The sequence below is a fragment of the Tachysurus vachellii genome, chromosome 6 (assembly GCF_030014155.1).
Source record: "Tachysurus vachellii isolate PV-2020 chromosome 6, HZAU_Pvac_v1, whole genome shotgun sequence".
NCBI lineage: Eukaryota > Metazoa > Chordata > Actinopteri > Siluriformes > Bagridae > Tachysurus > Tachysurus vachellii.
Genome location: NC_083465.1, coordinates 18,560,435 through 18,584,800, shown reverse-complemented (window position 1 = coordinate 18,584,800; position 24,366 = coordinate 18,560,435). Strand labels below are relative to the sequence as shown.

At 36.3% G+C, this 24,366-nt stretch overlaps 4 protein-coding genes across 5 annotated transcripts; 2 read left to right on the top strand and 2 right to left on the bottom strand.

Annotated features, from left to right (window-relative positions):
* Window positions 1–5,435: 5,435 nt before the first annotated feature.
* On the bottom strand, window positions 5,436–10,643 carry rhoua (ras homolog family member Ua). The gene is made up of 4 exons (XM_060872701.1): window positions 10,502–10,643; window positions 10,041–10,286; window positions 8,753–8,811; window positions 5,436–7,011 (listed from the first exon to the last, which is right to left on the bottom strand). The coding sequence occupies exons 2-4, from the start codon at window positions 10,282–10,284 to the stop codon at window positions 6,562–6,564; spliced, it is 753 nt and encodes a 250-aa protein (XP_060728684.1). The 5' UTR covers window positions 10,285–10,286; window positions 10,502–10,643; the 3' UTR covers window positions 5,436–6,561.
* Window positions 10,644–11,287: 644 nt separating this feature from the next.
* Window positions 11,288–13,816, top strand: pdcd2 (programmed cell death 2). Its single transcript, XM_060872700.1, has 6 exons — window positions 11,288–11,668; window positions 12,498–12,734; window positions 12,833–12,970; window positions 13,050–13,150; window positions 13,357–13,470; window positions 13,582–13,816. Exons 1-6 carry the CDS (start codon window positions 11,356–11,358, stop codon window positions 13,744–13,746), a joined length of 1,068 nt encoding a protein of 355 aa, XP_060728683.1. The 5' UTR covers window positions 11,288–11,355; the 3' UTR covers window positions 13,747–13,816.
* A 79-nt stretch (window positions 13,817–13,895) lies between these two features.
* On the bottom strand, window positions 13,896–19,818 carry tbp (TATA box binding protein). 2 transcript variants are annotated; one of them, XM_060872699.1, is made up of 8 exons: window positions 19,748–19,818; window positions 18,425–18,577; window positions 17,877–18,211; window positions 17,670–17,757; window positions 16,982–17,073; window positions 15,112–15,279; window positions 14,905–14,999; window positions 13,898–14,810 (listed from the first exon to the last, which is right to left on the bottom strand). In XM_060872699.1, exons 2-8 carry the CDS (start codon window positions 18,476–18,478, stop codon window positions 14,731–14,733), a joined length of 912 nt encoding a protein of 303 aa, XP_060728682.1. In that variant the 5' UTR covers window positions 18,479–18,577; window positions 19,748–19,818; the 3' UTR covers window positions 13,898–14,730. The 2 variants fall into 2 exon arrangements, with proteins under 2 accessions (XP_060728680.1, XP_060728682.1); XM_060872697.1 differs by lacking the exon at window positions 19,748–19,818 and having other exon boundaries at window positions 13,896–14,810.
* Window positions 19,819–19,870: 52 nt separating this feature from the next.
* On the top strand, window positions 19,871–24,114 carry zgc:153169 (uncharacterized protein LOC767799 homolog). Its single transcript, XM_060871422.1, has 11 exons — window positions 19,871–19,930; window positions 20,170–20,356; window positions 20,549–20,687; window positions 20,934–21,090; window positions 21,226–21,271; window positions 21,774–21,812; window positions 22,328–22,416; window positions 22,627–22,642; window positions 22,853–22,920; window positions 23,540–23,644; window positions 23,935–24,114. The coding sequence occupies exons 1-11, from the start codon at window positions 19,898–19,900 to the stop codon at window positions 24,025–24,027; spliced, it is 972 nt and encodes a 323-aa protein (XP_060727405.1). The 5' UTR covers window positions 19,871–19,897; the 3' UTR covers window positions 24,028–24,114.
* The last annotated feature ends 252 nt before the right edge of the window (window positions 24,115–24,366 follow it).

The window sequence follows — 24,366 nt, the reverse complement described above, 5'->3', positions numbered from 1 at the left end:
CCATGCTGTTTTGAATGTAGAAGTTAACTGTAGTCATTTGCATGCCTAAAAGCTGTGCGACTGCATGTATTTCCCAGTGCGAGTGAGCAAAAAAAAGTGTAACATTTCTAACACTACAATAAGATTCATACATGTGCCTTCTGGAGATTCCAGTCAGTACAGAATAAATGCACTTAACACCAATTTTACAAAAGTAACAGTGCATATTTATATGGTTCATTGATTGCACTACCAATGCTCTTCCAAATTAAGTTTCACTGCCTTGTTTCCATTTCATAACACAGCTGGCCCCACACAGACTGCTCTATTATCAGTGTAGATAACAGCAGCTACTCTTTTTCCCCCCTCAAAAATATGCTGTATAAATACCGGATCTGGGCATGGATACACAAAATGGAACATAATGGTGAAAAAGTACATGGGACCAATATGATAAGAAAAACCATGTGGAAAAAAAGCTGTTGACTTCAAATTCCATTGCATGTGGATCATGTGATAAGAACACAAACCTGTCTTTTGGGATTAGAAAAACAAAAATACCGAAGATGTAAACGGGAGCCTTATTTTAAAGAATTCTGCTGAACATTTAAGGTGTTCCTGGTGTGGACTAAATATGAGTTAAACTCCAAGAAACAAACTCTAATTTTCAACATTTATAAAAATAAAACCAGACACATAAGAGGTTAAACAATACAGATTCTGTATATGACCTACAAAAAAGTACTCCATTAAAGAAACTCATCTGAACAGGCAGGGGTATGCATCAAACCTTCACTGTTCTGATCACTGCTTGATAAAATGATCCCCCACACCCAAAAGACAAACAAACCAGCAGTATATCAGCAGATGCTACAGAATTCCAGCCTGCAGAGGAGTAGATGTGGTGCACTCATGCCCTAACACTGACCAGAGCCTGCATTTCATCATGACTTCACACAACTTGGACAAGTACTTACTTCAGACAGATAGAGTCAGATAACAGGAGAAGAATTTTAAATTAGGAAGCATTTTGTATATGAGAGGTAAAACAGTTTGATTCTGTAAAGTTAATTTAAACTTACCAAAAATATAATATCAAGCGATAGTTATACAGTTGTGGTCACTCTGAAAATATATTTTTAAAAAAAAACTATAGTTGGGCTTAAATACAAAGCACTTGAGGAGAAGGGCAGTCATAATCTGTCATAGTCAACCTCTTCAACCAATGAAGGTGGTAAAATTTGTGCTCATTTCTTATAGCTCTCAATAAACACTGGATTTAATCAATCACCAAAAGAAATAGCTAAGGGACGGCATAAGATATTATCATTATTATTATTATTAATATTATTATTATTATTAGTAGTAGTAGTAGTAGTAGTAGAAATAGTAGTAGTAATCGGTGAAGTTACAAATATTATTTCAGATGATGTAAAACTAGTATCAATAATAACTATACCCACTACAACATCTCCGGGAAATTTTAAGGCTTGTCAACAAGTGTAAAACTGTTCATGTACAAAAGGGTAGTCACATTAGTAGATTAGTATTTTGCCTGACGCTTGGGTCTAACATGACCCCAACATGGTAAAAGGCCTTTCTCCTGCCAGTAAAATCTGTAAATATTTAGCAATCTAAACATTCATAAAATTATCTGAAATTAAACATTTTCTAATTGTTTTATTAACCTTATAAACACAAGTCACTACTTTTATTTTACAGACAAAAACACATTTAACATATCAGTAGATCACAGATCGTCAACTGATTGCATCCTATAAGTGTGTCAGGATATTCTTGTGAAGAATCGTGAGTCACCATTCCCAGAAAAACACTTGCTGCTTTCACATTGTGTCAGCAGAGAAAAGATGAAAAAAGACAGAGTGTGCGGAGGCGTGACAGAATCCTGGAGCTGAGCCAAGCATGAGCTGGGTGAGAGCAGATGTTTCCCGAATCCCACCAAAGCAAAATATACCAAATCATGCAGCATACAACCAGGGAGGAGAAGTGATGTAAAAAAAAGAGAGAATGAGATTAGTTAGGAAAACAGGATTATTTCTTATTCGTTCAGTTATTCATCTTCAGTAACCACTTTATCCTTATCACACAACCATAAAGTTTGAGTCTGCTCTATATAACTCTCACAGGCACCTGATAACCCTGATGTTAAAGGCTCTTCTTTAAAGAGAAGCACAGAGAGTTTTGGTCATACCTACAGCAGAGTTTATCCCAAGTGAATGTGACAAGTGGCAGTGAGCAGAGGGATCATTTTCCAAACTGGGATCTGTTGTCTTTATTTAAACAATGACAGAAACAGAAACAGAAGCTGGGGTCAGCAGAGACGGACAGCCTTGACAAAAGGCTTGCACTGCTCAATTCAACAACCTGGAGCTAGATTTGCAAACAGCTGTGTGTTTGGAAGTTTGGCAAATGGTTTGTTTAAGGCTGTCTAGGATGATTTGGAGGAATGCCTGCACTCAAATTGAACCATTTACCACAAACACACACACACACACACACACACACACACACACACACACACACACACGCACTCACACACACACAGACAAACAAATACATGGACAGACATAGATATTGCAGTTTCTCTTAGCTTAGATTTCAGAAACTTACTAATTCAAGAGCTCAAGAAATTTTCTTTCACTGGTATATAGATATACTGTTATTTTAGCTGTCTACTTGTTAAAATATATACTGTATAAAATAACTATTTAATTTAATAATGGTGAAATGTGTTAGCATAATAAACAGCAATGTAATTTTCACTTTGGTTAATTGTGTGTTTGTAACTGCAAGAATGACATTACACTGACCTAAATAAGGCTGCAAAGTTATTAGTTTTTCAATCAGAAAATCAAAAAACTACGAGTCAACAACATTGTCAAAAATTCCATTATATTTTATTATAGCTTTGGAGATATCTTTAAAGGCTGTGATTGCTTCTGCTTTTAGTTTATTTGATTTGTTATAATCCACCAGTATAACTTACTCATCCCCATTCTTATTGTTGGTTTTTACTGCACATTTTTCTGTCTTGGATTTCATCACAAATGAACCTTTAGACACAGCATGCAGTGCTGTTTACAGTGATGCAATATCAGTACACAGGGTGCTAATAATTATTTTAAAGCATCATTTGTTCCAGACATGCTTACAGATGTGGAACGCCGACTCTACAGTTTACACTGCATTCATTTTACAGCTTAAGATAATGAACACAAAGTTTTTCTTCTCATCAAACATATTGCAGATTGTTGCAGGGATTTTTGCATTTCAGGAAGTTGATTCTTGAAAAGATGGTTGATTAAATGATGTCAAGGAAAGTGAACAAATGGGAAATGCAGGCTTTGCTTAAATGCAGGCTTTGCTTTGACCTGGACCCAATTAAGTTGTTGATCATGGTTAAAAGTGCTGGTCTTGTGCTGAGGGTTTTACAGATGGTCTGTTACAAATCTCTTTTTGAACACCTTTGACCAAATGACCTTTGAGCAACAAACTTGGGGGTGGCATGGTGGGGGTTGAGGGGGACAGAACATGAGATTTTAGTTTTTTTTTTCTCTTACTCTAGTTTGTGTATACAGTACCGCAAAACATTGTTCTTCAGTGCTTTGGACATAGCTCACATATTTCAGTTTGAATTCAGACCTTAATGAATCATTTGGCAACCCAGTCAGAGGATATGTTTTTAATTTACATAAAAAATGTAGGGGTAAGAGGGCAGTTCAATCAACATTAAAAACACCTTTGACGTCTGGCTAAGGTTAAAAAAGATTCTTTAAATCTTAATAACTTCAGTAAAAGAATTCAAAAGAATAACTGAATGATAAAGTGACTCATAACTATGCATGCTTACATGAAAGCTCCATTTAAAAACATTATATGTCAGAAGGGTTTTTCCAGTTCTGGAATGGCATCAATTAGCTCAGTAAATATCAGAATCACTGGAGTCCACAACATAAATGAAATTAAAATATCATGTGTAAAGAGTCAGTGTAATGTGCTATGTATAACATTTAAATTTACAGCATTTGGCAGACACCCTTATCCAAAGCGACATACAAAAGTGCTTGTAAGTCTCTATCATTGAATACATTAACTCTAGTTCACTAGGTTACAGACTTAAGATACCATGAGCCTAAAACATTGTTCAAATTTTCTTTTTTTTTTTTTTTTTACATAATATAACATGACCGCCACCATATAATAAAAATTCCAGATCGATATTTTGCATCTTTATTTAAAAAAGGATACATTTCTACTGTATATACAGTTCTCTGGTATTATCTCGACCCCACCGGTGATGCATGAGGCATGACCTGGTCCTGAGAATTAAAAACCTGTCTATATGTGCTGTAAATCTTACAATATATCCTGTCACCCAATAACATTGAGTTTGATTGAAATCAAAGATTAGCAAAATGCCAATGTCAAACACAATTCATGCATTATGTAACTTTTCTTTATGTAACAATTCCACTTAAGACATGTTGACATCATGCAATGTACCAACTATTGTGTTCAAAAATCTTTCAACAGCACCTTTATTTCCAGTTGTATGTGTTCACTGAGTATTCTTTTGCACATGTACAGTTAAAGCATTCAGAATTTCACATTCAGATATCCAATAATAACAAACTCCAGTTCAGTTACTCTCTTATGGATAGTAGACATGAGAAGCTCCTTTTTGTTTTTTTATATATGAAGGCAACCTTCAAAGAGACATCAGTTTCAGTTCATTGCTGATACAAGCATGTTAGGAAGGGCAGGCTTATTGATACTCCAGAGTCTACCACTGCTTATCTTGTGAAACTTTAACCTCTCTACTCAGTGCCACTCCATTTTCACTTGCTCATGTCCCGTTTCAGCAGGTGACTTTTCCAGTTCATCTTACGTGGGTGGACCTGATCAATTATTTACCCAACGATAAAGCTCTACTTTACAATATCTGGGTAAATGTTGAACAATAAATGATGTAAATGCTTCATATCTCTAAATGCTTCATAACTGTATTGTTGATCATGACTTCAAATTAAAATGTCTCAACAGCAGACAAAGCATAACTTTATATCAATTTCTGTTCATAGACATTTTCATGCATATTAAATTCAGTCAGAATTCTGATAAAAGTCATGGAGACGGATTCCTAATAAACAATGGCACTGTTATTATTATAATCGCCAATATTATTGACTATTTATATGACTTTGATTTCTGAAAAAAGAAAGAAATAAAATAAAAGTTTTTATGTGATATAACACATTTAAAGTGGTAAGTAATGTAATCTGCTAGAGCCACTTGTAATAGACTTGTTAAACAAAACCTGTATGATCCAGGTTTACCTGAGATATCAAGAAACCGTTCTAGACATTGCTCTACATACTTTTTTCTGTATTTATCATGTAATTTCAGGCTTCTTATACACAATACAGCATTCATAGTTTCATGGTTGCAAGACTGCTATATGAAATTTTTAATGCACTGGTCATATTTTATGGAAATAAAAAAACAATACAGTAATTGTAAATAAAACAAACTGTATATACTTTAAAATTTATCAGCTTTATCAAAGGCTTTTTGAATCTCTAGCTCTGTGATCTGTAATTTCAGGGGAAACTCCTGTATTAAACACAAACCGTGTTTCTACACCTTATCCTAAGAGAGAAACAGCCAGTGACGTATAAAAAGCAAACACATTTCTCTAGTTTAAGCACTTCCGGCATGAGTGAACATGCAGTACATACACAAATTTTAACAGTTTAATACACACTTACTGACCTTGACCTCATGGTATGTTTTGAATGGAAGCTCTGGATTGTCATAGAACAAACAAAAACTTTTTTCTTTCAGCTGTTTTTCAAACTGGGATGTCCTTCAACCGTACTGATCGCTGAAAAGAAACCAATGTCAAACTACTGATAGTGCTCCAGTGTATCTATTTGCTTTTGACAGATGGGGATTTAACACTTTAGTAAACTTTGACTGAAGCTGGGCTTGACAGGTTGGAAATCATTTTTCTCCAGCTTGAGATAAGCTGTTCGTCTGGGTCAGTTAAGTAGGATTTATATTGTAAAAGAAGACCAGAATATAAATATTGAACTATTGGGACTAATGACCTCTGTCTGGGAAAACCCAAGTGGGCTTTGTCATTTCACAGTGTAAGCTGAGTAGTCTGATGTTCAAAAAGTGAAACTTCAGGGACCTTGCATTTCTCTAGTGTTAGAGAGGTCTGCTGAATAATAATACAACAATGTTGAATTAACTGCACCTCCAATGACGATGTTAAGAGTTCAGTGCTTGTGGCTCTCCATTATTATGCTATAGCAAATGTTCGATTCTGTTTGCCCTCGTTATTCATGATTTTCCACTGTAAATAAAGGATAAGCGTAGTTAAGGTTTGTAGATTTTTTTTTCCATTTCACTTATTCTGTTCTTCTACATTGTCTTATCACATTTCAATATATTTTTAATCTCTGTTCTTAAATTACTCCCGCAACCCCTAAATTCATTGATTTTGTCTTTCAGTCCATACTTAAATTTCCAAGAGTAAGTATCCAAGTTGTCCCTCTACGTCAGACAACAGTATTTCCTCCACCAGGACTTAGAGAGTGTCTTCATCTTTTTGGGTGTGCGTTTCATCAGCCTCTGCTGCTGGCTGTCTGTGTTCTGAATGCTGGCCAGTATCGCTGCATCAAACACCTCCTTCAGGTTCTTCTGGGTAAGTGCTGAGCATTCCATATATGACACGGCACGCACCTCCTCAGCACATGTACATGCTTCTTGTGGCTCCACTGGACGCTCTTTGTACTTGGCCAGCTGGATAAGTATGTTAACGTCTTGCCGGAGGTCGGCCTGTGTGCCCACTAGCAGGATGGGGGTACGTGGACAGTGTCGTCGGATCTCAGGCACCCACTTCTCCCTGACATTCTGGAACGAGGATGGTGTAACGACACTGAAGCACAACAGGAAAACATCAGCATTGGTGTAGCACAGAGGTCGCAGCTTATCAAACTCATCCTGAAAGGGAAATAATGAAAAAGTCTTTTAAAGCCATCAAATCTGTCAGTGTAGTTAAGTCTTAAATAATATCAGAAGTGGTACATTTGTTCTTTTAAAATTGTTTGTTTTATCACATTTACACACAAACTCCTTTGGAATCCACTCAGCAGTGACCCTTGTATTATAGTGCTCTGAATTTATTCTCACAGTTTATAGAGGTTTCATACAGCTAGTTGATCAAGACAACTGGCTTTCCTCATATCGTTAAAAACAAACAAGCAAACAAACAATAAAAAATGGAATTGTTATCACATCTTACTTCACACTCCAGGCAGGACACAATGGCAATGAATTGGGGAGATTTAATTCCAGATATAATTAATTATTAACTCATCCTACCCCAGGTAAAGTAACCTTACAAGCATAAAACACTGAAGCTTTATAGCCATGAAACACCTTAAAACAGATTTTAGTCATCTTCTATAATGGATCCTTCACTTTTTGAAGTGGCAAGATGAAAAGTAGCAATTACCTATCTTGATTTTTTCCAGACCTGTGATGTTATCCAGCACTGAAGATAAAGTCTAACAAAATACTGTTGTTTATTAACAGCTTTCCACCACTTTCACATTTCCTCATAAAATTTCGAACTGGAACTAGTTCATATGCCAAAAGCTATTTCCTTTCAGCTCAGTTAACTGGGAACTTCTCACCACAAGGGAAAAACCTTCATGATTCATACCAGTTAAAGATTTTTAGTTATAAAGTTAATTACTGTGGTTGTAGTGACTAACAAAATTGACATTTATTTAGCTGTCTTGTAGACAGTCTTGTAGTCTTGTAGTATTTACCTGTTTACTCAAAAAATAAAAGAAAGAGTACTGTGTCTGTAAGAGTCTGGTAAAGATCAGATGTATTTAGATAATACATCTTGTTAGATGCTTATAAATAAACAATGTATTTCATTTCACAGTATATGTTACCATGCTACATTTTACAATATAATATAATGTAATATACTGTAATATAATAGAAAAATATTTTGCTACCAATAATATCTTGCTTCTAACTAAATAAAATCTAAATTTCTTTCTCTGTCAAGACAGCAGTGCTGCACCATGGTCTCTTGGCATACTTCCCTGCTCACTCTTTCCCCAGCAGACTTGGCTCCTTCAAAACACACTGGTCTCACGTTTCCACTGACTAGCCCCAGCTGTGCCTCAACCGAAAGTAGGCCTCTTTTTTCCCAAATCACGAATCATTTATCACAATTACAGAGCTTCCTATTTGCAGTCCCCTAAAGCTGGTTCTTCCCTCATATGGTGCTATATACAGTATTTGACTATACTTGAATTTGCAACAGTATTTGAATTTGCAACTATAATGATATTTCTATCATTCCCTAATGTGGAACTTTTGAACTTTACCAAAACTCTGTATAATGAATCAGCAAGAATATCTGAGCAATTCATTACTCATTACTGGCTTGGCTTTATTGTACTTATGCTCAGTCATGACTAATTAAAAACATGATTGATGGTCTAACACTTTTTCACTATTGCTACGTATTCACACCATAAATAAGTACTTTAGGAGTGTGCAGAAATGAACTCCAGAGCTGAAGTCAGCAGTCTTACATAAACAACATGTCATATGTTTACAACATGACAGGATCCAGAGGTTACAGAGACAGAAGCTGACTGTCCTTAAGGTGCATGTGTGAGCTGATGTGTTATGATCAGAGGAATGCTGTACTGACCTGGCCCGCAGTGTCACACAGCTGGAGTTTCACAGGCTTACCATCAACTGCAACCACCGCTGCAGAGGAAAAACAAAGTCAAAACAGAGACCTTCATGTGTCTTTAAAGATTTCCTTCATCTTTCACCTACACTGGTACAGTGGACAAGCTTGGATAAAACAATGGATTTGAAAGCATTATGAAGTTTTCAGGTCACAGAGATATTGTTCCCTAACTGAACTAGTCTTATAATTCCTTTCAGTGTTAGAGAAAAGTTTTATAAGGTACATGGAATGTAAACGTATGCTCAAAATTACATAAGATATGGACAATATATGGCCTGACCATCAAACCCAGTGAGGAGTAATTTGCATTCTCTCTCACCCTTCTGGGACGACTTTCCGCAAAATCTTTAAAACATGTCTTTTGAGATTTTCCCAGTCAGCTACAATAGAATTAGTGAGTTCAGGAACTCGCGTTAATCAAGACGACCTGGTATGCAGTTGGCATTCTAATTCATCCAAAAGGTGTTTGATAGAGGTGTGGTCACGGCTCTGTCCAGTCCATTCCATTTCCTCCACACTGTCCACAAGCGTGAACCATGGTCATTTTTTACACAGGGGCATTGTCATGCTGAAACAGGTTTGGACTAGGGTCCTTAGCTCTGGTGAAGGGAAATCTTAATGCTACAACATTCTAGACAATTGTGTGTTTCTAACTTTGAGACAACAGTTTGGGGAAGACCCCCATATGGCTGTGACTGTCAGGGGTCCACATAAGTAAGGACAAAGAACTTACCTTACATCAATATTCAATTCACACAACGTTCAATTTATAGTGTGAAATATACACACTTTAATTTCCACAATAAACTGACTGATTGGTTCATTGACTGATCGATTGCTTGGTTGTTTATTTGTCTGATAATTTTTTATAGATCTTTCATAATTTGATTTTACAAAACATTTGCAACATCAGTAGTCAAAGTGGAAATGAATAAGTTTCAGAGGTGCTTTTCTTTTAGTGTTGTATATGAAATATGTTATTTTGTTATATCAATAATATAAGTTCTTTTGTATATATCAAGTTCTTTTGTTACCCGAGGTTGTTAAATTTGTTAGAAAGTATTCTTAGAGAATCTGGTCAATTTTGTGTGAACTTATTATTTATAGACCTTATTCAAGATTGTTCTAAAGAGCAAGTTGATAAGGATTCAGAAAGGTTAAATGTATCTTGATAATGGTCAGTTCCACAAGCTGTGTTTCGGAACACTACAGAAATATCATTTTATGCTCATTTTACCTTTACCTGAAAAGTTATCAAAAGCTGTTGGAACATACTCCGTGGGATAGCCGTTGGTGGTGTAACTGATGATAAGACTTGTTTTACCAACCGCTCCGTCTCCAACCAGCACGCACTTCACCCTGCGCTCCGGCGCAGAGCCACAACGGCTTCTTTTGGCCACGTTTTTACTCCTGAATCTGCGCGGCGGTACCGGTGGCACTAAGGAGCCTGACACGGGTTTGTACTCCCCAATACCCTGTGGAGGCATCGCTGCACACAGAGAGACCAACACTGTTAGGCTAACCCTGATATGTCCAATCCATATGCGTTCATGCTTAAGAAAATTCTATGATGAGATATTCCTGCAGACTCCGTGAATGCGAAAGTAATATCCATATGCAAAAAATATATTCCAGTTAAATAAAGTACAGTTCATTTTAGGCGCGCGAAGAAGCGAGTAAAGTGTGTATGACACAGATACAAACTTTGATTCAGCTGTGGAGTGAGGATGGTGAGGGTCCACTCCTCCTCTCCTCGACCATGTGATCCAGCCCCATCGCTTTACTCCAATAAAATTACATCATCGAGACACACACACACACACGCACACACAGAGACACACACACACAAAGACACAGAGACACACACACACACACACACACACACACACACACACACACACACACACACACACAGAGACACTTGTCAGTCGTTAGTCATTAGACTATATCATGAGAGAGCCTCAGCTCAATTATGCCATCTAGTGGAATTTTTTGTGTGTCTTTGTTGAGGCTCATTTAATGTTAGAAGATAGCCTTAAATGAGACTTGGTTATAATATTCTCGTCGTACAGATGCTTGAAACTCTGAAAAAAATTCTGATTGTGTTTTGTCTTCAAAGTTTGAAATAAGTTAATTGGGTTTCTTATTATAAAACACTAACAAGAAAGTGATTATTATTATTATTATTATTATTATTATTATTATTATTATTATTATTAAGCAAGAATTAGATTGCATTTAACTCAGCTGTACTCACCCCATGACTTTCTTTTCACTTTCACAGTTTTCGTTTTCTTTGCACTAAAATCTTCAGGCACATAATTGGGTAACTATTTTCTAATCACTATCCGCATATATAATCTTGTTATAACACGATTTACTATAATGAACCTGAATGAACCTGTACAGCTTTGTACATTTTCGTTCTAAATCTGGTTTGGCAACAGCACGGCCACTTTTAACCACGTCTTCTGTTTCACCCGAACTTTGTTACCGACACGCACAAGAAAGCACGTCGTGCTGAAGAAGTTAGATGCTGTAGACAAAACCTGGCACAGATGTCTGAAAACCGCACTGATTCACAGAGAGAAACCGGGGTTGTTCTGGGTTTTTTGGAAGAGGCTGAAGCATGGCAGCTGAAAAGCGACCAGTTCCCCAGTAAAGTCGGCGGACGGCCTGCCTGGTTGCTCCAGGTGAATTTACCAACCGCCGCCGACCTCGTCTGTGAGAAGTGTCAGCTTCCGACAGCATTTCTTTTACAGGTTTATGCCCCTATTGTCGGACAAGAGAGGAGTTTTCACAGGACGCTGTACGTATTCTGCTGCAAGACACCTGCGTGCCACACTGCGAATGACCCCCGGTGTTTTAAAGGTAAAGCTCTTAAAGTTTAAAGTTAGAGCTCTTAAAACGGTGCCACAGCAAATAGTGTTCTGACTAAAACCACTGAAGGACCAACCAGAAGCAGACGGTTCTTTAAATAAACAATAATTTCGCAATAACTTTCCTATGACCATTTTCCTAAATCCAAGCAAGTCTAACCAAAGCTGAAATTCAATTTAAGTTTATATGTATGGCGCTTTTTACAATGGACATTGTCTCAAAGCAGCTTTACAGAACATAAACATAGAACAAAAGGTTATTATAAAGATTAATATTAGATATTTAAATAGGTTTGTATTTATCCCCAATGAGCAAGCCTGAGGTGATTCGGGTGACTGTGAGGAGGAAAAACTTTGCCTTGAATGCAAAAGGAAGAAACCTTGAGAGGAACCAGACTCAAAGGGGAACCTCATCCTCATGTGGGTGACACTGGAGGGTGTGATTATAGATATACAGTCTGACAAATGTATTGTTAAATTTAGTTAAACATTTACTTTTTAATAACCTCTGCATTGTGGCCTCACTCAATGTAATAAAATAGTGTTCTCAAATTTGCAGAACCAACTATTCAATTATAAAAACAGTACATTAATATCTACAGTATTGATAGTTCGTGCGACTATTTATAAGCTCTATATGAAATATCAATACCAAAATTTGATAATGAATGTCATTTCCACCTCTAATAAAAATCAAAGGCCCTCTGACTGCTTCCTTGACCCCACTTTGAGAATTGTCCTTAAAGAATATTTTCAAGTCATTTGAGTCATTGTTATATTCTGATCGCATGAGGTTATAAAATAATTATCATTTTCTTTAGTGTTTAGAAGCCAGTTACCAAGGAAAAATGACTTCTATCCATATGACCCTCCTCCTGATGAAAAGCCAGCTGCTTGTGCAGATGATGAGCATATACTAGGTTCAGGAGTGAAACTGTGCAGGTTATGTGGCTGCGCCGGACATAAAGCATGTTCCCGCTGCCACACAGTCACATACTGCTGCAAAGAGCATCAGACTATAGACTGGAAACGGCATAAGAAAGAATGCAGTAGTGAAAGTGAGTATTGAAAGATGATTCAATATCTTGTATGAATTCCATACAAAGACAACCATTACAATTAACTTGTTTTTTCTTTCTAACATTTTGGCCAACAGATTCCTCGGCTTCTGATGCTGTAAATTTATTTTTGTTTCCCGAGTGGGAGTTGGTAACAGAACCTGAAGAACTCCCAGTAAAGGATGACAAGCCACCTGACTCAAATTCATTAGAGCAAGTGAATATTGCATCTTCAGGTAATGGTAATAAATAAAATAAAAAACAATAATTCTGGATAATTGAGAAAATTGGATGCAGTGCTGATCTCTTACACAGATTTGGAGGAGAGTGACTTAGAGTCCATGGCCCACCATGAATCAAAGGACAGTGAGATGTTTCAAAACTTTAAGGAGCGCATAGGTGCAGAGCCACATCAGGTCAGTGGTAAAGAGTATAACCTATTAATAAGCTTTATAGCTCAGTTACTTTACCACTTAAAAGCAGCTAGGATACATTTCAGCATAGACTGGGGTACAATAGTTGACTGGTGGTTTACCAAAAAAAAAAAAAATCTACTGTTCTCAATTATTCATCTCAAAAAGCAAAGAATTGACATCTGTATGGATTTTTATTATTATAAAAGGTCTTGAGATATTGCAGAGAAGGATCTCCACTTTGGGTGTCATCTGAACATGTGCCCAAAAAAGTAGACATTCCAAAATGCTCATGTGGCACCAACAGGAACTTTGAATTTCAGGTAACTGTAAACATTAGATGTTCCTTACTATATTGCATCATATATCTCCAAAAGCAGGCATACAACTTCATTTGACCTAATGAACCAAGTTAGAATATGCATTTATTTCAGATCATGCCACAGTTGCTTAACCACCTAAAGGTGGACAGCCTAGATGCCAGCATAGACTGGGGGACACTGGCCATCTACACATGTGCTGCCAGCTGTGACCAAGGCAAAAACTATTCATCAGAGTTCATCTGGAAGCAAGACTTCTCAAAAGATCAGGCAGTTTAATTACTACTTCATATAGCATATACATTGTTGTTTGACTTATGTACTTTGTTAATGGGTGCTGAAGTGTCTCACTAAATTAATAAACAGGTTGGTTAAAAGAATTGAGCAGAAATGTTTATTTAAATGTGGGATGAACGAACTGAAAGAACAATATACAAAATGAACATTAAATGCACAAGAAATATTTATTTGCTTGGTTCAAAGTCTGATGCAAAAAAAAAAAAACACACTTACATTAACAGTGCTTAAAAAGAGCTGAATACAACCCATATAATGATTATATAAACCATAGTCCAGCCATTCCATACCCTTCATTCACAGATTAGGGGCTACAGTGACTTGTGCAGAAGTGACACGCACTTAGCAAACAATAAAGCAAAACTATTGGTTATCAATAGACACAGTGTGTTTGGAAAGCCAACATTAACATGTTGTGAATTATATTCATTATAAGGGTTAGGTGGAAGACTTGCAACATTTCAGTAAATTAAAATGAAATTACACAAGCAGTCCTTAACATACTGCATAGCTTTATCAAAATAAGCCTGGCAAATCAGACACTTCGATTCATTTACAACTAATCTGTGCATCTTACCACAGCACTTCCATGGGGGACAAATGAACTTTAACTGATCCAGACATTATTAACACTAAGAGTTCCATAAATCCTGATAAATATTCCCAACACTGTCTTGTATCTTTGTCGGAAACTGAAAGAACCTGCTTGCTCAAAGGAGGAATGTGAATAATGATTAAAAGAACAATTAAACAAAAAAAAATACAAAATAAAAACACAGATAGTAAAACCATTAAAAGACTGGTGAAACTGTCTATGGCAGTCACAAATCAGCCGAATTAAAAAAAATAATAATTCACTATGCATGAATAAAACAGTATTTACACAAACAAAACTAAGAGAACAAATGTCCTAGTAAACTCCGTTCTCTCAAGCATGTACAATAAAAAAGGTGCAGGTCAAAAGGATTATGTGGTTTTCCTGAATCCTTTTAAGATTGGATATATATTTTCAAACGCTTCATAGATTTCACCCCTCACCTTTGCACCTTTGAGAAAGAAAAATATTACATTAAAAGCTGAACATAGCAATAACTTATCTATTTTTATTTTATACTTATATACATATAAAAATGAGCTTACCTGTGAGTACAACTTTGCCTGAAACAAATATTAAAAGCACAATTCTGGGCTTAATCATTCTATAGATTAAACCAGGGAATAACTCTGGCTCATAACTGAAAAAGAAAAGATTTGCTGGGTGTCGGTCACAAACAGAAAAGGGGCTAACAAGAAAAATCAAGAACAATAAAATTAAAAATATTTTTCATGTCACTGACAAAGACAAACCTGCTGAACTGCTGATGGGTGAGAACAAGGCCCTCCAGTCGGATTGGGAACTTGACATCACAACTTCCAACCATGTTCTGAATCTTAAAGTCTAGAAATTTGGCAGGGAAACCGAGTTTCTGCACTACTCTTGCGTATTTTCTGGCGGCCAGACGAGACTGCTCCTCACTGCAGAAGGACACAAAATACACAGACTGCTGTAGCTTTTCATCCACACCCAGGTTTGATGGTAACAAGGTATACTTACTTATATGCAATAAAAAGCTGCCTGTAGCAATGTGCCAGGTTCTAAGCAAGATTTGAATTGGGGCCCAATGAAATGAATGAATTTGAATTGACACCAATCTCAGGTGTGGTTGAAATGGTGGTAGAAAAAGCCATGAATTTGTGTCTGGTATTTTTACAGTATAAACAATTCATACAGCATGTTTTGAGGTTTTTAAGAACTTTAGTCAAAGTTTCAAATGCAAATCATGTGTGTAGTTTATTAAATAAATGTGTAATATAAAGTGTATATTCAAATGTATAATATTACTACAAGCAATTTGAGTTTTTAGGGGTTTTAAGTTTCTTATTGATCAAATGCAAAAAAAAAAAAAATTTACATCCTATAAAACAAACAAAAACTCTAAACATATGTCAGAAAAAATGAAGTTTTTGTTCTTCATTCCATTTGTCCTATGGCATGGAAATGTTTGCCCTCAGCGCCATTAGCTACCTCAGCATCACTTTCTCCTGCTGCAGTGCCTCATTTATTTAGGGACCCCCTTTCAGCCATGGAACCCAAGGAATCACTCATCACTTATGTAGAGTTCATCATCGTTCATTTTCTACCGCTTATCCGAAGTACCTCGGGTCACGGGGAGCCTGTGCACATCTCAGGCGTCATCGGGCATCAAGGCAGGATACACCCTGGACGAAGTGCCAACCCATCACAGGGCACACACATTCTCATTCACTCACACACTACGGACAATTTTCCAGAGATGCCAATCAACCTACCATGCATGTCTTTGGACCGGGGGAGGAAACCGGAATACCCGGAGGAAACCCCCGAGGCACGGGGAGAACATGCAAACTCCACACACACAAGGCGGAGGCGGGAATCGAACCCCCAACCCTGGAGGTGTGAGGTGAACGTGCTAACCACTAAGCCACCGTGCCCCCCCTCTGTATAGTGGAGTCTCTGCACTAAAAGAAAAGTGCATTCATTTTACCAAAGAGACTCAGGGTTACACTCTGTGGACACCTGAGCCTCAGACCCATGTGTGCTTGTTGAACATCCCATTCCAGATTTAATATCCTACTACTTTTACAATAACTCATTTTGTTGAGAAAGTTTTTCCATAGCTGGGAGAATGTTGTTTATTCATCTACAGATACCTTGGTCAGGTGAGGAGCTGATGTTGGGCAAGAAAACTTCAGTGTTCTAATACATCCCAAAGTTGTTCAGTGATGTTGAGGTCAGGGCTCTGTGTAGGCCACTCGAGTTCTTCCACATCAACCATTGCAAACCATGTTTTCATGAAACTTGAGTTGTGTATGGTTTGGGATAGATCCTTTAATTTCCCATTACTGGAACTGTAATGATACAGCATGCAAAGGCATTCTAAACAACTGCGTGCTTCCAAAGTTTGCCAACAGTTTGAAGATGAAAGCCTGCAGAAGGTGACTGTCCGGTTTCCACCCCGCATCCCCTACCATATAGAATGACGTTATGCAGTATGAATTGTCTCACTGATTTTAATGTCATATAACCCTAACCCATGAGAAGTCTTTGTAAAACACAATTATATAATATAGGATGCAAAGAACCCAATTCCAGTTTCAGAGGTTCAAATGCAAAGCGAAATTGAGATTTCATTCTTACCTCTTTGCTCCTGTGCAGACCATTTTGCCTGAACTGAAAATCAGAGCAGTTGTTCTTGGTTCTCGTATTCTCATGATGACTGCAGCAAAACGCTGAAAGAATGAATCACTTCTTTTATGTGAGGCCAAAACCAATAGCATATTTTAGATCATATGCATGTTGTAATTTAATATATTGTGAAATGATTTGAATGAAAAGAAAGAATGAAAATTGAGGATGTGAATTATAAAGTACAATGTCTTTTCCCTGCTTCAAATACACCTGACTCAAGACACTCATTTCCAGTACCCACTAACTCACTTATAACAACTTCTGGAGGGCCGTTGTAAAAAGGCAGTCAATAACTGTTTACAAATACACAACAATAATTGCAAACTGCAAAAGTAACAATAAAGTGTACTGAATGAACAGGACATTTAAATGTAATTATAGTTATGTTTTATAATTGTGGCATCCCAAAGCATGAATTATATAGTGATGGGGTTTAATTTACAATCCAGCAATTCAAATTATTTAACTGCCATTAAACTTATTTTCCATGGTATAAGTATGTATTACTGTATGCTAGAACATGCCTTTAAATGGTAAGTTTGTGGGACAGTGCAACAAATTTAATATTTTTATTTGAAATGGAAAACATAAGTGATTGGAGTACAGAGAAAGTACTTAGTATGTAGAAAAGCATTACCTTAGGATTGTACTCAGCATTCCTAGCTCGCAGTGCTATTGTCTTCAGGTCAAGTTTGCATCCCAAGTTCACAGTTGATACAATATTTCTTAAGAACAAGTAAAATATGTAAAATATATAAAATAATGAATTATTACCAATAAGGAAACATTAAAATGATTGGATATGTATGTCTGAACAAATGCCTAAAGTACAAAAAGAACTCACTGAAGTTGAGGGACGATGCCAGAGCTTTCTGATGCAGGTGTGGCAGGAGTGATGGGGGTCATGGGGGTTAGAGGGGTTGTGTAAAGTGGGGTGTTTCCTGGCAGTGCTGTGGTGGTAGAAACCACGTGTGAGTGATACAGCTGAGGAGTTTGGGCTGATGTTCCCACTATCCCAACCTGTTGTTGGGAAGCTGCCTGCTGCTGTTGTTGTTGTTGTTGCCTCTGTTGCTCCTCTAAGATTGATAGGCTGTTGGTGTTCTGTACTGGTTGTGGTGTAAGCCCTGTACCATATGGCATCATAGGGCTAAAGATGGGCGGACCAGGTGTCATGGCCCCCTACAAACAAAAAGAACAGAAAATCATTAAAAAAAAAAGGAATAAAAACATAAAAAAATTCTTTAACCACAATTATTTGAGAAAAAAAATTGCATGCCCATTTTTTAAAACTTGTACCAAGTTTTGATTTGAAATGTACTATAGGCAATGACATTTTTGAAAAATTCTGAGATTACAAGTTTTTCAGATAACTTTTAGGTTTTTTATGATCACCTGAGGCGATGCAATGCTTTGTGGGAAGGAAGGCAAGCTGTTGTTCTGCTCCATGTTGTCCAGTTATGAAGCAAACAGCAGACAAATATCAGCACAGGTAAGACTGTGACCGAGACTGTGTTTAAATGTCCAACAGCATTCAGTAACTAAGATCTTAAAATAAAAAAAACAAACAAAAAAAGCACATTAATGAGTCATGTACATCAGCTCTAGCTAAATAACTAACTAAAGCACATGATCAAAACATGCAGAAATACTAATGGACTGGAAGGAAGAAAAAACAGCACTACGTTTTTAAACCACTGCACCATACACACATAGTAGCACAGTATTTAAATAAATAAATAGATCGATAGATAAATAAATAGCCAACATGTGGTGCAGGGTTAAATAAGCATTTAAATAAACAATTTCCCCATCACCTGGATCATTGAGCCTAACACTGGATCAGTATCAGGCCGCATTTTATTTGTGACCCAGTCATTTAATGGGGTCAACGTGTGTGACATGGACTCACACAACACTTATCTTAAAAAGTGTTTCCAAGATTCAGGTACCAAGTGGATGTCAGTTTGGGCTCAATATTAAGTACTAAGCTGAAAATTTTTTTTACTGCATATGTGGCATCAGATATGTTCCTGTCTGGGATAGAGGACCGTTGTTATGTCAGTTTCTAACTAAAGTTCTACAAACATCAAACATACATCTGCATTCATTCCCAGAGAGTGAAATAAAAACACAACGCTGTATAGAAATATATCGATAAATAAATAGATACACTGACGTTTGTGTTCATGGAGAAAAACGTTATCTTTGACCACAACTGAGAAAAACGTCCCGTTGCTTTAAAATAAAAGACGTTTAGATACAAAAGCAAGAACAAAAATGTATAGAACGCAAACAATTATAGCAAGCAAAACAAAAAGAAAAACGATGAAATCCATAATCTGAATCAAGAAAAAATTGTCAACTGGGGCAAAAAAAATGACAAAAATGATACTCGCTTTTGCTGAAAATTAATAACCCTGGCGTGATGTATTCTCCTGGAGGAAAAACGGCGTCCATATCTGGTAATCAACGCAAAACTGGTGAAAAGAAATTAGTGTCACAGCGTCAAAGAAAATCTCACCGGTTTCAGTCAAAGCTAGCGACCGTTAGCAAGTTCGCTATGCTAATGCTAGCCTGTCACCGCTAATAACACTCGTCTTCACCTTAACAGAAACATTTCTAGTAAATACATAATGCTGACAGAAACGTACACACAACAGTATATTCCAGATACTTAAAGTACGCACATACACTGAATTCAGGTTAGCACTTTACCTTTCTCAGACTAGGCGCAAAAACATGAACCTTAACAACCAGTTCCGCCTGCTCGCTGAACTACTTCCGGCGTTTTAATATCTCCGACACCCATGGTGCTTTGCGTGACTCGATATGCGGGATCCCCACATATCCAGTAAAATGTAAACAATGGCCAAGTTTTTAACTCGTGCAACATCGAAGGCAAGGATGAATAGTAAACGATACCGTTATTGATTAACGTTTAGTACATTTTCAGCAATAGTCAAAGATATTTGTAGGTTTATTTTATTTTGATTTTTTTTAAATGTAGTGAAGTTATAAAAGTCAATACTTATTAATTTTTTTCATGTAGATGACCTTTTGATGGTTTTGCTGCATATTCACGAACAGAAACAAAAACAAAATCACACCAGCAGGCTGTTTTCAATCTCTTTACTCAGGTGTTGAGAGGTAATTCATTCAACACTGAATATTACAAGCTATACCTTGGTGTCAGTGCTCTGAATAAGTCATACAGCATGGCTGCTGTAGGCACTTGGTCCTTCTCTCTCCCTGCTGTAGAAAGAATGCGGTGCATGATTCTAGCTGGACAAAGTTCCACTGATGTTGTAGAGAACGCAATTGCAGGTAAATCAACTGCCAAATCCATGCTATAAAGCATAGTGTCAGAGCATAGTCCTTAGTCCCTAAGTCATAAGAAAGGCATGTGTAGTTTGCTTGTAAATAGGTAACGTGAATATCAGTATTACGTTTGAACAATTTTGATGTTTGAATGAAAACTGACCATGTATATTGGGACGGTACATTATTATTTTTCAGATGTCGAGAATGATGTGCAGACCGGTCGTTATATAGTTGGAAGAGGAGGCTTCCCCAATAGCAAGGGAATAGTTGAATGTGATGCAGCAATAATGGAAGGCATGCCTGGGAGATTTGGGGCAGTAGCTGCATTGTGTGGGTAAAGAGAAATGTGATGTATCATATATCAAACTGATTCGGCTTCATGTACTTCTGAATATATTATGTTTATTAGATTTTATTTTTTTTTTTGGCCAATTATTCAAAAATACTTTTCATGCTACTGAAATTTAAATGTAATTCTATCAGTTTTTATTGATAGCAGCAAAATTCTATTTGTTTCCCATTGATTGCAGTATATAAATAAACGTAATCATCTGTGATTTTTTGTTGTTGTTATCATCAGTGTAGGAGAGCCATGTCGGGTTGCACGCAAAGTAATGGAGAGAAGTCCTCACAGCTTTTTAGTTGGTGAAGGAGCTGAAGCTTTTGCACGGGAACAGGGTTTTACCATTGAGCCCAATAAAGACATGCTCTCCACCCATACAGCCACTGCATATCAGGTATTCACACACAATGTCAGTTATGACGTTTGCTGTTCTCTAGGCTAATGTCCAAGGCAAATACTACAACAATTTTATTTTTTATTTTTTGATTGTTTCTTTCTTTCTTTGTTTTTATTTTATGGACAACTTAAGGAATTTCTTGAAAAGGGGAAACAAGTAAGAGGTCATGATACTATTAGTAAGTATGAACCAGAGCCCTTATTATTTTTTATGTTTCACTCAGTGATGAAGTCAAAGAGGAACAAATTGTTCAGTTTACTTCATGTATTTCATTATTGAATTCTCACACACATCTGAATTCTACCTGTAAGAGGAGAATATAGAGAAGGTTTTCTTTTTACCAAGCTAATTATGTGTAACAATTTGAAGATGATGCTTTGATCTGTTCTGCTTGTGCTGGTTCTTGTGAAGACTCATTTCCACTATCCACGTTATCCTGCTCTATTCAGTTACAATTTATTTACAGTACATTTTGTAACTACATTATTTTTTACTGTACTTTTGTTTATCTTAATTCTGCTTCCAGAGACATATGTGTTGTATTATATAGGATCTGCACATGTATAAAGGGATCAGTGATTAAATCTAGTCTAAAATTCACCTGTGATGCTGTCTATTGTGATCGGTCAAACCACTAAGCAGAACAGAGAAGAGTAAGGCTGTCTTGTTTTTACTTACAGGTCTCATCGCTTTGGATCTCACAGGAAACATAACTGTTGGTGAGAATAATTTGCCTTAATTTTTGCATTCATTTTTATTAAGTTAGAATTGCATTTCCTGAAGTGAATTCACATGGCCTGCAATGATCTGGAATAATGGAGGGATAATAAAAGACTGAATGAATAAATAAAAGAAATAAAGTGAGCGAAGGAAACAGAGAAAGAGAACAAATAGTTTTATTCTGTTTCTGATATTGATAGAACAAACAAATACGAAGTGCACTATACATAATGATGGCTTTTTTAAGTGAGCCCCATGAATTTCTGAAAAAGTAAATGATACCAAGATGATACAAATATGTGTGACATGTTTAATTTCAGCTGTGTTACCTTACGTACCTAATTATTGAATTGTTTGTTTATCAAATTGTGAAGAGTATCCCATGTTGTAATGGTCAGAAAAAAATCTGGATATCCTGGACAGTATGTTCTTCATTGTGGACAAAAAGGATCATGGGCGTTTCTAGGTATGCAGAATGAACTAACATGGTTTTACATGGTTTTAAACTTTTAAGGTGTATCTACATCAGGAAAACCTTTTAAGGCTCCAGGGAGAGTAGGGGACTCTCCACTTCCTGGCTGTGGCCTATATGCCGACCACACAGTAAGCTTTTTATCTTGCATTGTAGCAGAAATATTACATCGCATATTTATAGTGCGTTATTGATATTAACAAGTTAAATATCAACTTGGATTTAAGATGTCTATATCTACAGTATCGAGTATCGTTTACAGTTCTTAGAAAAGAAGGATAATTTAATGTAATATCATGTTTTGAGGAAGTGTAACTTTAATCCTACTTTCTGTGTTTTAGGTGGGTGCTGCAGCAGGTTGGTGCTCTTTAATTTTTATATGACATCAGATTCAGTGTTGTTTCCCTAATATATAGTATGGCTATAATTATTGAAAGTAATGCATATTACTATACTGTAATATTAGATAATATTATCCAGGATTGTATTAGATGTCTACAGAATGGATTAGGTTGTTTCAGTAGTGTGAGCTGCATTTTAATGTTGAAGCTATTTTGTCTAACACAGCAACAGGTGATGGAGACAAAATCATGTGCTACTGTCCTAGCTTTCAAATTGTACAGTTGATGAGACAGGTATGTCATCAGTACTTTAAACAATGTATTAGTTATTAATGTTTATAAATTAATACTTTTATATTTAGCTTTCTAAGTTATGACAGGGTTAGGGTTAGGGTTATATGTTTTATAGCAATTCTACTCTATCTTAAATGCCTATTTTATGTCTGCCGTATTCATGTATTGGTAGAAAATAATTAAAAGACCACATTTTACCAAATTATTATGGATGTGTATGTTTTTGCAAATTCTCCAAAAAACATTGCACAACATACCAGCTAATTTCTTTCAGTACGACACCTCATTATACTAAAAATAAGTTAAAACACAACTATTTTAAATACAACTAATATCATTTTATGTTATTTTAATTATGCAGAATTTATTTAGGTGTGGCTAAGGCTTTACACAATAATGTATCATGGATGTAGACTAGTTCAAAAGCTCCATGGCTTGTTAATGCTCAGTGATTATGGTAGTGTTTGTTAGTTTTTACATAAAAATTGATTTGCATATCAACATTTAACAGCAATAACTATGAGGGCAAGTGTGAATCCAACCATCAGTCATATTCCGATCTGTGAATAGGAGCCATAGCTGATATGGGACATCCTACAATTATTTTTTTTCCTATAAGGGTTTGTCTCCTAAAGAAGCCTGTTGTTCTGTCCTGACTGATATAAAGAAAAGAACTGCAGAAGAAAAATGCTTTGAGATTGGGCTTATTGCCTTAAACCTGAAGGTAAATGAATTATATTTCCAACCACAGTCTGCATCATATAGGTCCATAATTGAACACATTTGTATGTTTAAGGGAATGCTCCAAAAGGACATCCCTTATTTCCATATACAGTTAAAGAGCTGGAATTTGAGCTCATAATCAACATAACACATATATTTACTACACAAGGGAGGAATTGGAAATGTATTAGACATTGTTATTACTTTTTTGTTTGTCATCATTTTTATATCACACTACAGCATCATCTGTAAGGTGAACGAAATTGCTAATTATCATCCTTGTTCTTTCAGGGAGAGGTTGGTGCAGCCTCCTCAGTGGAATTCCCATATACTTTCTGGAACCAGGGAATGGATTCAGTGGAAAAACATGTCCTTTCTTATTAAATTATACAATGTTAAGAGAGAAAAATCTTGTATTGCATTATGATTTGTACAGCATGTACCTTATGAATTACATCACAATAATCTGTATACGGTATCAGAAAGGTCTTTATTGCCAAGTATGTTTGCGCATACAAGGAATTTGTGTTAGTCTCATACACTTCCAGTACACAGAGACAACAAGATGAGATTACAAAAAAAACATATATACACATAAAAATTGAAAAATAAATTGAAAAAAAAATAAATTGCTACTGTAGTGAAGTATTTAGAAATAGATTTCATTGTATAAAGTACAAGTTAATATAATTTCATTGTATATGGCACCCTATTTAGTTTTTT

What these genes read in the sequence shown, in the direction of transcription:
- tbp (XM_060872699.1), bottom strand. Translation starts at nt 18,478, where the DNA reads ATGGAGCAGAACAACAGCTTGCCTTCCTTCCCACAAAGCATTGCATCG. An exon ending in GGCATCGTCCCTCAACTTCA is followed by an intron (nt 17,758 to 17,876) that starts GTGAGTTCTTTT and finishes CTTGTTCTTAAG; the next exon opens with AAATATTGTATCAACTGTGA. An exon ending in ATGCTGAGTACAATCCTAAG is followed by an intron (nt 17,074 to 17,669) that starts GTAATGCTTTTC and finishes TCATTCTTTCAG; the next exon opens with CGTTTTGCTGCAGTCATCAT.
- zgc:153169 (XM_060871422.1), top strand. Translation starts at nt 19,898, where the DNA reads ATGGCCAAGTTTTTAACTCGTGCAACATCGAAG. An exon ending in AAGAGGTCATGATACTATTA is followed by an intron (nt 21,272 to 21,773) that starts GTAAGTATGAAC and finishes TTTTACTTACAG; the next exon opens with GTCTCATCGCTTTGGATCTC. An exon ending in TTGTACAGTTGATGAGACAG is followed by an intron (nt 22,921 to 23,539) that starts GTATGTCATCAG and finishes TTTTCCTATAAG; the next exon opens with GGTTTGTCTCCTAAAGAAGC.
- rhoua (XM_060872701.1), bottom strand. Translation starts at nt 10,284, where the DNA reads ATGCCTCCACAGGGTATTGGGGAGTACAAACCCGTGTCAGGCTCCTTA. An exon ending in AGCTTTTGATAACTTTTCAG is followed by an intron (nt 8,812 to 10,040) that starts GTAAAGGTAAAA and finishes TTTCCTCTGCAG; the next exon opens with CGGTGGTTGCAGTTGATGGT. An exon ending in TGTGTGACACTGCGGGCCAG is followed by an intron (nt 7,012 to 8,752) that starts GTCAGTACAGCA and finishes TTTCCCTTTCAG; the next exon opens with GATGAGTTTGATAAGCTGCG.
- pdcd2 (XM_060872700.1), top strand. Translation starts at nt 11,356, where the DNA reads ATGTCTGAAAACCGCACTGATTCACAGAGAGAAACCGGGGTTGTTCTG. An exon ending in TGACCCCCGGTGTTTTAAAG is followed by an intron (nt 11,669 to 12,497) that starts GTAAAGCTCTTA and finishes CATTTTCTTTAG; the next exon opens with TGTTTAGAAGCCAGTTACCA. An exon ending in ACAGGAACTTTGAATTTCAG is followed by an intron (nt 13,471 to 13,581) that starts GTAACTGTAAAC and finishes CATTTATTTCAG; the next exon opens with ATCATGCCACAGTTGCTTAA.